This window comes from Choloepus didactylus, chromosome 19 (genome assembly GCF_015220235.1).
Source record: "Choloepus didactylus isolate mChoDid1 chromosome 19, mChoDid1.pri, whole genome shotgun sequence".
NCBI lineage: Eukaryota > Metazoa > Chordata > Mammalia > Pilosa > Megalonychidae > Choloepus > Choloepus didactylus.
In genome coordinates, this window is record NC_051325.1 from 33,752,710 (window position 1) to 33,767,742 (window position 15,033).

Consider the following 15,033-nt stretch of genomic DNA (forward strand, 5'->3'; position numbering starts at 1 on the left):
GGTACTGACCATCCAGCATGGGAATAAAGAAGAAGCCTCCATTTTAAGCACATTATTGGGGATGATGTCTTAAGAGTCATGACTTCACCATGGAGGTTGACGGAAGCTCATGACCGAGTGGCCAGCTCTTAGAATTGGGGAGGTGACAAAGCAAGGAAGATGGGGCTGTAGGGGCTGCTGGTGCATCCTGGAGATGGTAGGAATGGTCTATGGCATTTCAGCACCAAAACACAATGATTGGGAACTGGACATTTATTTTACTTACAAAGTCACTTGATGAATAAAAATTTCAAAACCAAGCAAAGGTGATGCCCATGAATCTCCCCAGACCTGGAAACGTCATGGGAACTCTCCTAGAGACCGGACTTGTTCCATATCACATCCACCCAGGACCTTCCCCCAAAGTCAAACCCAACTTCTCTGCAGCTTACCAGCCACAGTTGTCCCAAGGTGGCCATTACCAAAGCTATGGTCTGCTTCCCAGTGGTGATGGCTATGGTCTCTGTCTTGCTAGGCCTAGGTCAAAATTCTCTTTTTAAGAAATGAGGACAAAACATGAGATACCATTTCACACCCACTAAGATGGTTATAATAAAAAAGATGAACAAGAACAAGTGTTGGTGAGGATATAGAGAAACTGGAACTCATATATTGCTTCTGGGAATGTAAAATGGTGTTGCCCTTTTGGGAAACATTCTAGCAATTTCTCAAAGAGTTAAACTTTGAGTTATCATATGACCCAGCAGGTCAACTCCTAGCTACATACCCATGAGAAATGAAAACATGTTCACACAAAAACTTGTACACAAATGTTCATAGCAACATTATTCAAACTAGCCCAAGTAGAAACAACCCAGATGTCCATTAGCAGATGAGTGGCTACACAAAATGTATTATCCATACCATGGAGTATTATTCAGCCACAAAAAGGAATGAGGTACTGACACATGCCACAACATGGATGAACCTTGAAAACATGCTTAATGACAGATGCCAGACACAAAAGGCTATATATTGCATGATTCCATTTATGAGAAAATGCTCAGAATAAGCAAATCCTTAGAGATTAAGAAAGGAGATTAGTTGTTGCCAGGGACTGGAAAAAGGGAAATGGGAGTGCTGCTAACAGGTATGAGGTTTCTTTTGGGGGTGATGAAAATGTTCAGGAATTAGATGTGGTGATGGATGCTCAACACTGTGACTATACTAAAAACCGCAATGTATACTTTAAATGGGTGAACTTTATGGAATGTGAATTGTATCTCAATAAAGCTGTTATTGAAAAAAAAGAGGAACAGGTTATTAAATGCTGATGTTTACTGTTAAGTCTCCAACCTTTGGGTTCCTCAACACACACACACGAAACATTCCCATTTACACACAATCTCAGCTGGAAGGTGGGGAATGACCCAGACCAAAACAAGCACCAACAGCTTGAGTGGGAAATTCCTAAAGGCCCCCTTCATTTCTCCCCTTAAAGCATCTAAGACATTGCCTGTGTTCCTCAGTATCCTTGATGCAAGGAGAGACCCATGCTTCCTGGATTTAGTTCCAGGAAAACGGCTGATTCTGCAGATGAATCACTGAATTTTCTGTTTTCAGAAAACAGAATTATAAATATGACTACTAAAGGGTTTTCCTTTCACCTTTCGCTACTAGAAAACCGAAGTGTCAAATTTATTGTTTAAGTCTTCTCTTTTGTTCAAATCAGGGTCCTGAAAATTATCTATCTTCCCTCCTTCTGTCAGCCGGGTCTCTGATCTGATGTTTTTAAATGCCTCCTTTATAATAAAGGAGTTTTTTTTAAATACATTGCCTGAAGTCCTTTGGGTTGCAGGATGGTCCAATTCCAAAACAAAACCCAACATTCCACCCATGTGTCAACCCTCAAGGAAGACTAAGATTGATGAATGCATTTGCAGCTTGGCCTGACTTCTGGGTCTTTCTCCAGATCAGATACATTTTCAAGGCTTCAGGTTGGTCAGCTCCCTGTCTCTGGGGTCTTTTACTAAATCAGTGCTTGAGATAGAGTCTGTCAGAAATACCCAGCTCATGCCAGCCTCTCCCCACAGGCCCAGCCTCCCACTGGGGTGGTTTCTGGCCCTATGTGTTAGCTTAGTTTACTCCTAACTCACTTGTAGGCTGAGCAGACAGGCAATCTCCTGGGCTATCAAACACAAGCAGACACCTCTGGAAAGCTAGGGTAGCCACTTTCCTAAAAGAGGGGAAGGAACCCAGGGTGCTAAGAAGTGAAAAGACCCAGCCATGGCCAAACTCCTTGTTGGGGAGCAGAAGCTCTCTGGCCTCTTAGCCTGGTGCTCTATGCTGCTCTTTCCACTCCAGCACATGGGTTCATCACTGACCACGTCTGTTAGGCATCAGGCTGTAAAGGATCTGGAGAACACCAAAGGTAGGGAGGCTGGGGCCCAGGACACAGGCTTCCCCAAGTGCAACACCATTCTCAGATGGAGCCCATGCTCCTGCACCCTTGTCTGGGCCCCAAAGGGGATGAGAGGTACAGAATTAGTCTCCATGTAAGTGCCACCACAAAACCTTATATTCTCATTCTCTTCCTTTTGCCATATGGATTCCAATGGGTTGCCACACACAGAAGCAGACATGACAAAGTTTTAGAGGAGGAAAGTCACCTCAAATTTTATAGGTGGGCACACAGGTGCTGAGAGGGGATTGCTTTAGGGTCACTCAGGAAGTTGGTGGCCAAATGAGATTAGGCTTCAAGTCTGTTTACCCCTCTATTCACAGGCTGCTATTACCTAGAGTGGACATAAGCAGAGGACTTTGCCCTCATCAAAATGCATTGTCTTTGCCCACCTGTGTCATCTTTGTGGCTTCCAGGGCTTCCAGGCAGCCACACAGCCAGACTGGGACCAATGTTGGTGATGCTGGGAACAAGAGCAATTTATGAAAAGAAGGCACTTGAGAAGCAAGAATGGCCCTGAGTAGCAAGAGTCTGTTAGCCCCACATACTCAAACTCTAAAGTCCCATAAGTAGAAGGAGCTGTGCATTAAAAGTAAAAAAGAAAACTGGGAAACCGGCAACATGATTTTTGTATTGACATTTGGTTCTTAATAATAACATCCAAAATGCGTTCTGTTCTTATAGCGCTGCAACTGGGACTGCATCGGGTCGAGGATATATGTTGCCGGAATCTCCCCTGGGAAGTGTGGAGGAGCTGGTGGTGATACACACTGCTTCTCTTTGGGCCCTAGATGCAGCCAGGTGGAGCGCTGCAGCGGGTGCCTTGGCTCTGGTGGGGGGTGGGGAGGCAATCCCAGCTGGCCTGCAAACACATGGGCAGGGTTCTTTGCCCCCGGCCTGCAAAAACACTGTTGCTGATGGGGGCAGTGGTGGCAGCTCCAGGAGAGTGGAAGGAAGGCTGGGATGTTACATTCTTGAGGGCTTCACAGGTACATGTCATCGTAGCCCGGTGGGGGGAGATGATCTGGGTTAGGTCTGGAATGAAAAGACGGGCTGGTGAGTTGGATGATGGAGGAGCCAGGGGCACGCAGGCAGAAGTGGCCCTGAATAGAGGAAGCCTGCCTTCCAGAAGAAGTGGTAGCTCCTGAAGTTCAGGAGTGAGCACTCTGGAGCCAGACAGCCTAGGTTGAACCATAACTCCTCCACTTGTTAGCTGTATTACCTTGACTAAGTTACTTAATCTCTCAGGGCCTCTCTTTCTGCATCTATAATATGTGGACTATAATATAATATGTGGACTACTTGAGAGAGATGATATAAAGATTCAATGAGTTCCTGACACATCAGAAACTTTGTGTTAGCTCCTCCTCCTCCTCTGAAGGGAGCTGGGGGAAGGGAGTTCCTAGAGGGCTCCAGGGAGACATCAGTAGGGGCCTGGAGGAGGCGCCTCTCTCCCAGCAGTAAGGGATGGAGGGAGTCGCCAAGGAAAAGTGTCAACTCTCCACCTGCCAGACACCTTCATTCCTGCAACACTGAGCTGAGGTTGCCATCAGATCCTACTATTCAGTACCTGAGTGAATACCTACCCAGACGGGCTGGTTCCAATGGGTCCAAAGGGGTCAAAGCGTGCTCCTGGGGGTACAGCACCTGGAGGAAGCCGGTTCGGAAGGCCCGAGGATGGGTCAATAGGTGCTCTTGGGAAGCCGGATCTCAGGGGATCCACGATCATGCCACCGCTCCGACACCTGAGGTAGAAAGGAAAGCTAGGTAAGCAGGTGTGGCAAGGAGCTACCCTCGGAGACTAGGTGAGGGAGGGAAGCAAGAATGGACTAAGAATGACTGGGCTGTCTGCAGGTGAATGGCTGCCTGAGTGCCAAGCAGGAAGTGGGCAAGAGCAAGAACACAAAGAGCATATCTTTCCTGGTGTAAGAGGACTGTACTCTAGGCTCTGTACTCCCTGGGCTCACAAAGTTGAGATTCCTGCCATGCCTTAGACCCAAGGGGGTCAATGTGATCAAGAATAGGAGCCAGAACTCAGCAGGGCCAATGCAGAATTGTCATGAGGCTCTGCAGGGCAATACTTTAGTTCTAAGGACTAATAACTGCATTGACACAATTCGTGATGTGCTCTGCTTCCTTAAAGGGCCTCAGGGTGATGTCCGCCTGCCTGCTGGTTACCTGACTGGTTCCCGATGGCATCTGTCCCCTGCAGTTTCCATAGACTTGACCCTATGTGTTCAAATTAGGATGAATGAGCTGATGCTCCCCAGATTTTGAGGTCACTATTCAAGCTGCACTGTAGACTTAAATGCCTTCTGCATCCTCTAAAAATGAGATGCTAAAGCTGAGGTCACTTGGCAGCCGAGGTTAACGTCTACTCTGAATCATTCAGAGAAGAGGGTACATAGCTGAGGCTATAATAATGTTGCTGGGTGCATGACAAGAACCACAGAGTGAGTCTAATGGGACTCAACACTCCCCTTAACCAAGTGAGATGCCTCTGAATAGCCATGAACTGACTGAAGGTCTGTAGCCCACCACGTGCTCTTCAACCAGCCACTGATAAAACCATGTGGTATCCTGCCTTTGGGGAAGGACCCCTGTGCTCCAGCAGGGCAGGCCAGGCCAGAAACCATGGGGGAGCTGCCTGCTGGATTTGCTTAGCAACCCCCCACTCCCCACCCCCACACACACTCAGAGCTCTGCTGCACTGCTCTGGGTATGGCGGAGCAGAACAAGTAGCAACAATATCTTGGCGGCTCAGCTCCTCCTTCCTCTTTTACCCCAAAGCAAGACTGACAAAGAGCTCTAAAATTAGAAGATGAGCTGGGACTGAAAAGCCATGAGAGCGAGTTATGTTGCTGCCACCTCCCCGGCATTACTCACCCAAAGGGGTCCAGGTCCTCTCCCCCGACAGCAAATGGGCCCAGGGGATTACGCCTGAAACAAACAAGGGACAATTACTGCAAGTCCCAGAGCAGCCAGGGCGCCTGGCCTCCCAGGGGCCCAAGCCCGAAGCCGGTGGGGAGGTCACAATGCACTCCAGGCACGGGGGCGGGGGAACCCCTGCCTGAGCTCCCAACCCAAGAGCGATTTCAAAATGGTCCTTGGCACAGACTAACAATGACATTACAATGGCAATTCTGTGAACAGAGCAGAACACAAAGCTAAAAGCATGCAGGATCCCGATCCTGAAGAAAGATAAAGGTATTAACAGTGGTAATCTCCAGATAAATTTGAATTTATTCATATCTTTCTCAGTTCCTAAACTTTGTATAAAGGATCAAGAACTTCTACATAAGACAAATATTATTCTAAAACCAAAACCCAAACCCCAAAGCTAAGATTTAAAAACTTCCAACAGTGGAGTAGGATGAATGTTCACATACTGCTTAAGAATAAGTGCTTCTCAACCTTTTTTCATTATGCAACCCCATAAAATTTCAATACCACAAATACACTATCTATAGACATTAGCCCTTGGGAAATCACAAACCATTGTAATCTCTAAGATGTTTTTTACACACTTTCCCCACCCCCCTGAAACCAATTTTTACCCTCATTGAGAATGCATGAGCTAGAAGGAACATAAAAGAGTGCATACTTTCTGGAGAACAATTTTATGTTATATACCTAATATATATATATATATATATATATATATAATATCTACACCTGTATCTATCTGTCAAAATCTTATACTTCTTTATATTCTCTGAATCAATAATTTTATGTCTAGGACGCCATCCTAAGGAAAGAATATAGAATTTGAATTAAGATATCGCCACAAAGCCATTGAACAAGAAAACTGAGAAGTGAGCATATTAAGGTATATCCATAAACGCAGCCAAGGAATCAATAAACAATGCTCTTAGAATTTTTAAAAATGGTGTGGAAAAATACTTATGCTCTTGAGTTAAGTTCGGGGAGGGGGCAGTGGGTAACCAATAATTTAGAAAATCAATTCTAAAAAAGATGTGTGTGTGTGTATGTGTATAAATAAAATTAGAAAGTATACTGAAAATGTAAACAGTGATGGTTACTCTTGGGTGGTTGAGTTTCTTCTTTATACTTTTCTGTTTTTCCATAAAGGATGTGTATTTTGTTTAAAATAAAACAAAAAGATTTAGTATTTTTTGAAAAGTGTGCTTTGGAACCTGCTTGTAGCCCAGGCAAGCAATACAGGCCTGACAGCTCTGGGACTCGGGCAGGCTCTGGGCAGACCTCAGGAAAGCCTTGTAAGCAGCTAATCTAAGCTTACAGGAAAGACATTAATTAAAGAACTGGGAAAAATTCCAAAAGGATGTGCTTCTCCAGTCTGTTCCAGAGGGCTGGAAAATATTTTGTGATTAGGTGGACATGGCTAGGTTTCCAAGGGAAGGCATTTTCCTGACCTAGTCATTGTTCCCTAGCCAGCGTTATGGAGCTAGAAGCCAAAGTTTCTCAGTGGCCTCTAACATCCTGCCTCAGTGGACAGACTAGGTGGTGCCAGAGGTCAACAATATCTCACCTGCCTCCATGAGCTGCACAACCCCCACTGGCCTCCCTACAGAGCAGCAAACATAGGGGGCTTCTAGTGGCTGTTAAAATGTCTGGGAGAACAGGGCCTTGGCTTCTGAAAAGTCCTGGGACAAAGAGTGTTGTAGGGATGGGAGAAGAAACAGAGAACAGTAAAGGCTAGAAAGGCCCACCCCAATAATGTGTGCACTTAACATTGTCACAGTGTATCTATCAGGCTCACACTTAACCTAGCCATACAGCAACACATATACACTTCTGTGAACTCAGTTATGCACATGCTTAGAACCCATTTAAAAAATGAACATAATAGGGGGTCTTTCTTCCCCTCCCACAACTGGCTCAGTCCCTCATGCCTTTCAGTGTGAGCACCTGGCTGGGCCAAATGCAGTTATAGGGATTAAAAAAGTAATTTTTGTACATGGCCTCTGAACTCTAGCCCCTGCTTTATCTGGTAATCAAATGAAGGAAAGAACGATCCATTCTAACCCTGCAGGAAAAACTGCCTGGCTGGGCCCACTGGGCACAATGTGACCTGGCTCCAAAAGGAGGCCCTCTGTAAGATTTAAGGGTGATCCTGACCACATACGATTTCCTCCTTATGTGCTCCACTCTCCCCTTATATAAAAACAATGTGCCTCTCTTGGGCACATAAACCCAGCTGACGCCATTCTAAAGGCCAAGGTGGTCTGGTCAACTGGAACAGCCTTGGGACCAGCAGTCAGAAGATAAGCTCTGGCCTCTGGGGATTATGCAGCTGGTTGGCAGGGGCCTGCCACAAAACCTTGCATTTCAATTTTTAAAGAAGTAAAACCTAAGTAGTAACCATCACAGGATCTATAGCACTGGTGAAATGTACTCTTGGATGTGAGCAGATTTGTTGACGGCAAAAAGCCTAGAAGAATGGAATAAAGCAGCAGCTGCTGTTATTTACTGAGAGCTTGCTATGTGTCAGGCTGTGCTGAATTTAGTTTTTAAAAGATAAATTTTTAGAATTTAATTTTCTGGAAAGGTAATACATTCACCAGTTTCGAAGCTAAAAAGTGAAAAAGGATACATAGGTCCATAATCTTAGGCTACATGTGTTGGGGAATTCAGGATTTTTTGTATTTTTGAAAGATGAGATGGGTGGACCTACAGTATGTAACACTCCCAGGCCGTGTCCTGTACGCAATACCCTATTATTTCTGCAAAATGAACAAATATTCACACTAAGTGGGATAAATGAAGATACAAGGAATTTTATGCCACTTCAGGTCAGGTTTTGCCACTAAACAAGTTTGATACCAAACCTATGGGGGGGGGGGGACCCTTGGTTTTCAGAGCTCTTTTTTATAATTTTTTTTAATTTTTTAAATTTATTTTTTAAATATTCATTTTATTGATATATATTCACATACCACACAGTCATACAAAACAAATCGTACATTCGATTGTTCACAGTACCATTACATAGTCGTACATTCATCACCAAAATCAATCCCCGACACCCTCATTACCACACACACAAAAATAACCAGAATAATAATTAAAGTGAAAAAGAGCAACTAAAGTAAAAAGGAACACTGGGCGCCCTTGTCTGTTTGTTTGTTTCCTTCCCCCACCTTTCCACTCATCCATACACAAGCTAGACAAAGGGGAGTGTGATCCCCATGGCCCCCCCAATCCCACTGTCCCCCCTCATAAGCCACATTTTTATACAATTGTTCAGAGCTCTTTTGATTTCAGAATTGCGGATAAGGGATTGTGGACCTGTAATAGTCAAATTTTCCTCTCACCCCTGTCCCCCATTCTTTGTCTTCCCACAGGTAACAGTTTCTTGTATATCCTTCCACAGATATTCCATGCATATATGAGAATATATTTCTCTCTCTAGTTTTCCTAACAAGAAATCCACAATCATTCAAATTGCTGTACCTCTTATGTAATGTGTTTTATTTTTCCTTCACTGGCTGCTTTCAACATTTCTTTGTCTTTGGTTTTCAGCAGTTTGATTATGATGTGTCTGGGCACAGACTTCTTTTGGGTTAACCTGTTTGGGTTTTGCTGAGCTTTTTAAACATGGAGGTTATGTCTTTTGCCAAATTTGGGAGTTTTCAGTCATTATTTTTTCAAATATTTTTTTCTGTATTGCACTCTCTCCTCTCCTACAAGTACAATGGCCCCAATATCTCACACATCTGAGACTTTTATTTTTATATATTTAAATCTTTTTTCTCTGTTATTTGATAAGATAATTTCAAATGATTTCTATCCATATTCACTAACTTTTTCCTCTGCTATCTCCAATTCGTTACTGATAGTGGGGTTTTTATTTCCATAAATGTTGCAAAAACTTCTACTAACTTCTCTGACACCAACTGAAAATACCGCATTAACTCAATCCAATTCAATTCTGACTCTCACTACCCAGAATCAGACCAGACCCAACGGGTGTATGGCAGTCCTCTACAAGACTGCCCCAGTGGCACCAGTATCAAGTTTAGGGCCGCTGCAATTCTAATTCTGAACAACTGGCTACAAATTTGGAGGTTCCCACCACCCATTCTCATTCATTTATTTGTAGAAAGTCTCAGAATTCACCGCAAGTGTTCTACTTAAAATTGTTGTTTTATTATAGCAAAAGGATACAAAGAAGTCAAAGAAGAGAAGCATAGAGTGAGGTCTGGGAGGGTCTCAAACGTGAGCTTCCGTGTCTTCTCCATGTGGAGTGAGAGTGCATCACCCTCCCAGCACAGTGATGTATCTTATCAATTGTGGAAGCTCTCTGAATTTCATGTGTCCCAAGTTTATATGGGGTTTCATTATGTAGGCATGATTAATGGAACCAATGCCTATGTGGATGAACTCAATTTCCAGTCCTTTCCTCCCTCCCAGAGGTCAAACAGGTCCGGCTGACACGATTTGGCTCAAAGCCCCAACTCTCTAATCACAGGGCTGGTCTTTCTGGTGTGAACAGCCCTCACCCTAAGACTGCAGATGTGGCTGACCCCACCCTGGCATCTTGTTAGCATATGAACTGTCAGACGTGTTCCAGGACCCATCATAAATAATAAGAGATGCCCTTATCACAGGAAACTACAAAGATGTAGAGCTTACTCCCATGGAACTGGGACAATGGAAAAGCCAAGTTTTTATTATGATACGATTTTGATTATTGTCTTTTTCAGTTCTAATATTTTCATTTAGTTCTTCTTTCTATCTTCTATTTCTTTGCTGAGACTGCTACCTTTCTGTTCATCTCAAGATCATCCTCATTCCTTGGAACATTTGTGTAACAGATGCTTTAAAATCTTTGTCAGATAATTCTAACATCTGTGTCTCCCAAGTGGTTCATCTGCACTATTAACATTTTTAATGGCCAAATAATATTTGTAGCATATTTTTAAAATTTACTTACTCTTCTACTGTAGGGTATTGATATTGTTTCTGTTGTGTGTGTGACCATAAATAATGCTGTGATTAATAACTTTCATGCACATAGCTTTTTCTGTTAGAAACTGGTAACTGCTATCCTAGGTCTGTCTCATCATTGTATAATGGGAGAATTGGGAGGACACAGCATGTTTCCTTAGACAGGTCCACAGACAGAAAGGAGTGCCCAGGAGCCTCAACTGTACTTGATTTAGATGATGCAATTTGGGTCCTTCAAGCTAATGAGATTTAGATAAGATTTTGGACTTGGAGTTGAGGCAGTAATGTGATAAGACTCTCAGGAAATTGGGAGTATACTGAATATATTTTGGATTTGAGAGGGATATTAATCTGTGGGGACCAGAGGGTAGAATATTGTTCTAGTTTGCTAATGCTGCAGAATGCAAAACACCAGAGATGGATAGGCTTTTATAAAACGGGGGTTTATTTCACTACACAGTTACAGTCTTAAGGCCACAAAGCGTCCAAGGTAACACCTCAGCAATCAGGTACCTTCACCGGAGGATGGCCAATGGCGCCCGGAAAACCTCTGTTAGCTGGGAAGGCAGCTGGCGTCTGCTCCAAAGCTCTGGCCTCAAAACGGCTTTCTCCCGGGACGTTCCTCTCTAGCAAGCTTGCTCCTCTTCAAAACATCACTCCCAGCTGCACTCTGTTCAGTCTCTTTGAGTCAGCATGTTTTATATGGCTCCACTGATCAAGGCCCACCCCGAATGGGTGGGGTCACACCTCCATGGAAGTATCCCACCAAAGTCACCACCCACAGCTGGGTGGGGCACATTCCAAGCAAATCTAACCAGCACCAAAACGTCTGTCCCACAAGACCACAAAGATAATGGCATTTGGGGGACACAAAACATTCAAACTGGCACAAATATGGTAAGGAGAATTTCTAGGTATGGTCCCCAAGATTCCATGCACCTGTGATTATTTTATGTTATATGAGAGAGTTGACCTTAAACAGGGAGATCATCCAGACAGGCTAATCTAATAATCGCAGAAGTCCTTAAAGGCAGAGAATTGTCTCTGCCTTGTGGCAGAAGGCAGAAGAGTGAGAGTCAAAGCATGAGAAGGACTTAACATACCACTGCTGGCTGTGAAGATGGAGAGGGCCACACAGGAAGGAATGCAAGTGGTCTCAAGGAGCTGAAAAGGAGGTCCCCAGCCAACAAACAGTGAGGAAGGGGTACAGTCTTATAACCACAAAAAAAACTGAATATTGCCAATGACCTTAATGAAGCTTAGGAGCAAATTCTTCCCCAGAGCCTTCAGAAAGGAATGTAGCCCTGCTGACACTTTGACTTTGGTCTTACAATATCCTGAGCAGAGTTCAGCTGAGTCCATCCATACTCCTAAACTAAAGAACTCTGAGATAATAAAGAAGTGTGGTTTTAAGGCATCAAGTTTAAGGAAATTTGTTAGGCATTTTCATGCTGGTTTGAAGCTGTTATGTGCCTCAGAAAATGCCATGTTCTTCAAATCCATTCCTGTGGGTATACACCTGTTGTGGTGGAACCTTTTGATTAGGTTGTTTCAATTGAGATGTGACCCAGCCCATTCAAGGTAGGTCTTAATCCTTTACTGGAGTCCTTTATGAGAGTATAAAAGATAGAAAAATACCAGAGGGCTCAGAAAGAAACACCAAGAGAGTTGAGAGAGAAAAGCCCCAGAGATGCTAAGAGAGGACCCACAGAAGCTCAGAGAGGAGGCCACTGGAACCAGAAGTTGAAAGCAATGAAATTAGGAGCAAAGGACCAGCAGATGCTGACCACGTGCCTTTCCATGTGACAGAGGTGTCCCAGATGCCAGCAGCCTTTCTTCAGAGTCCAGGGATCATCCTGTTGATACCTTAATTGGGACATTTTCATGGCCTTAAAACTGTAAATTTGTAAATGAATAAATGCCCATTGTAAAAGCCAACCCATTTCTTGTATATTGCATTCTGGCAGCTTTAGCAAACCAAAACATGCAGCAATAGAAAACTGATACAGATATGCTGCAAATAGTTTCCCCAGTCTACTTGCCTTACAATTTGGGTTCAGTTAGCTTACAAAAGTTATGGGAATGATCCTTTTATAAGTAATTTAAAAGAAAAATGAGACTCCACACATTGGCAAGGATGAGAAATGGCATTGAAATATAGTGGGAAAGCCAACTCGTACAGCTGTTCAGGAGGCAATATGTACCCAAATTGTTAAAAACAGGTTTAGTCCTTAATGCAGTAATTCTACTTTCAGGAATGTATGCTAAGGAAATATTCAGAGATGTGCTCTATGTTATATGAAAGTTCGGTATGTTTTCTGAAGCATTAGCCAAAAAAGACTTGGGCTAAAAAAACAACCACCACAAACTAACTTGCATCATCCTTGATTCCTTAAATAAGCCAATCCATCAGCAAGTCCTGTCAGGTATACCTCCAAATATATCCCAAATCCATCTACCTAGTCCAGACCACTATTATTTCTTTTATCTTTTCATTGTAGTAATATAAATATAACATAAAATTCACCAATCTAACCATTTCTATGTGTACATTTCAGTGGCATTAATTACATTCAAAATGTAGTGCTGCCATTACCACCATCCATTACCAAAACTTTTGTTATCACCCCAAACAGAAAATCTGTACCTATTAAGCATTAATTTCCCATTCTCTCCTCTTCCCAATCCCTGGTAACCTCTAATCTACTTTCTGTCTCTTATTAATTTGTCTATTCTAAATAGTCCATATAAGTGGAATCATAACAATATTTGCCCTTTTGGTTTATTTCATACAACATAATGTTTCCAAGATAGCCTTCTTTTTTGTTCTCAGAACAATTCAAGCCAAGATAGTTTATTTTGAGGTAATTGCTGATATGTGTGTCAAAAGGAGAAATAAAATACTAAGGGCTGAATCCCACTCTAATGTTCAGTGAGCTCTGTTTGCTTTAGGTAAATTAATTAGGCCCTCTGTGCATCAGTTTTCTCTCTATAAAATGGGGATAACACTGGCACCCATATCGTTTCTCATTATGAGGATTAAAAGATGATAAATCACTGCCTGACACACAGTAAGGGCTCCATAAGTATTAATGATGTTCACCAGTAAGCTGTCAGAATCTAACAGGGATTCCTCAAGAGAAAAAAAGTTAATGGTTAAATGGGTCCCAACCAGATCAACTTCTACTCAAAACATTTTGATGGCTCCTGTCACCCCAGGATCAAATACAGCTCTGGAGCACTTGTGATCCCTAGTGATTGGGTCCTCACATTCACCTTGATTCCCTTTCCTATGCCAACTTGAGTGAATTATTTTCAGTGCCCTCTACAAATGAGACAGTTTCTCAGTCACCAGGTGTACCCACTGTTCTCTTAGCCAAAGAAGTCCATTACCCCAAACACCATGGAATTTTTATTGGTCCTTTAAAACTCAGCTCAGGCATCATCTCTGCAAAGTCTTTTCTTCTACCCTACCCTCACTCAATCCTTCAGATTAATCATCTTTCTGTGTTTTTGCAGACCTCAGACATACTCCATCTTTATTTATGATATGGAATGAAAAGGGCAAATCAGTCCTAATAAACTGAACTCCCTGAAGATTGGGTCCACACCTCATCATGTATTCCCAGTGCCCAGTGTAATGCTGGACACATAAGGGAACTGAAACAGACTGATTTGAGTATAATAAATTATGTAGAGACTAAGGGTTAAGGCTTTTAGAGTTAGGTTCAAGTTCAAATTCTGGTCTCACCATGTAACAGTTGCATGACCTAGGGCAAGTCATGAAATCTCTAAGCCCTAATTTTCTCTCCTATAAAATACAGACAATCTTATCTATTTATCAGGTACGTTGTAAGGATTAAATGAGAATGTTTACAAAAGCACAATGCCTGGTACATAATAAAGAGTGCAGTGAGTGGTATACAATATTCTATTATTATTTTAACTTCTTGCTAGTTGTGATCAAATAAGCTACTTACTGTACACAAACCTCAGTTTCCTTACCTGTAATACAATATAGCATACCAATCTCACAGAGTTACTGGGAGGATTAAATAAGAGCATATGGATGAAATGCCTATCATGTTATCTGGTACACAGTTGGCACTCATTAAACAACAGCTATATAAATGTAATTAAACTAACTTTGTTACCCGTGGAAGAAAACAAAGGGACCAAGATCTTTTGGCCCCAAGGGGAAAAGAATGAGGGTAAATTTTAATAAGGATTAACAGTTTCTCAAGTAATGAAAAATGAAAATTAAATTATTATGGTGACATAGGTTGAGGATAATCTTTTCAAAATTTGGTGCTTGATCAACTGGATATCCATATATGGAAAAATCTAAGTCTATTTCTCATACCACACTTTCAGATGAGTTGTAGATCTAAATATAGTAGGCAAAACAACAATGCTTCCGGAAGAAAATATATGAGAATTTCTTCATGACCTTGAGGTAGGGCAAAGATTTCTTAAAAAGATCAAAAAAGCACCAACCATTAAAGGAAAAGCATTACTTAAAAATTAGGAACATCTTAATAAAAAACACCAGTAACAGACTGAAAAGGCAATCTACAGAGGAGAGAAAGGTATTTGTAATACTTACTGGTAATTTCATAAGAAAAAGAAAAGCAATCCAACAGAAATATAAGCAAGATATT

The 15,033-nt window shown here is 42.4% G+C and overlaps 1 protein-coding gene across 1 annotated transcript in view; it reads right to left on the minus strand.

The window, feature by feature from the left end:
• Positions 1-617: 617 nt before the first annotated feature.
• Positions 618-15,033, minus strand: part of PSMF1 (proteasome inhibitor subunit 1) — a 55,000-nt gene continuing 40,584 nt past the window's right edge. Inside the window, exons 5-7 of the mRNA XM_037811042.1 lie at positions 5,327-5,380; positions 4,027-4,185; positions 618-3,475 (exon numbers count right to left, since the gene is read on the minus strand). Of these exons, the coding sequence (XP_037666970.1) occupies positions 3,424-3,475; positions 4,027-4,185; positions 5,327-5,380 (265 nt within the window). The 3' untranslated portion in view covers positions 618-3,423. The remainder of the gene's footprint in view (positions 3,476-4,026; positions 4,186-5,326; positions 5,381-15,033) is intronic.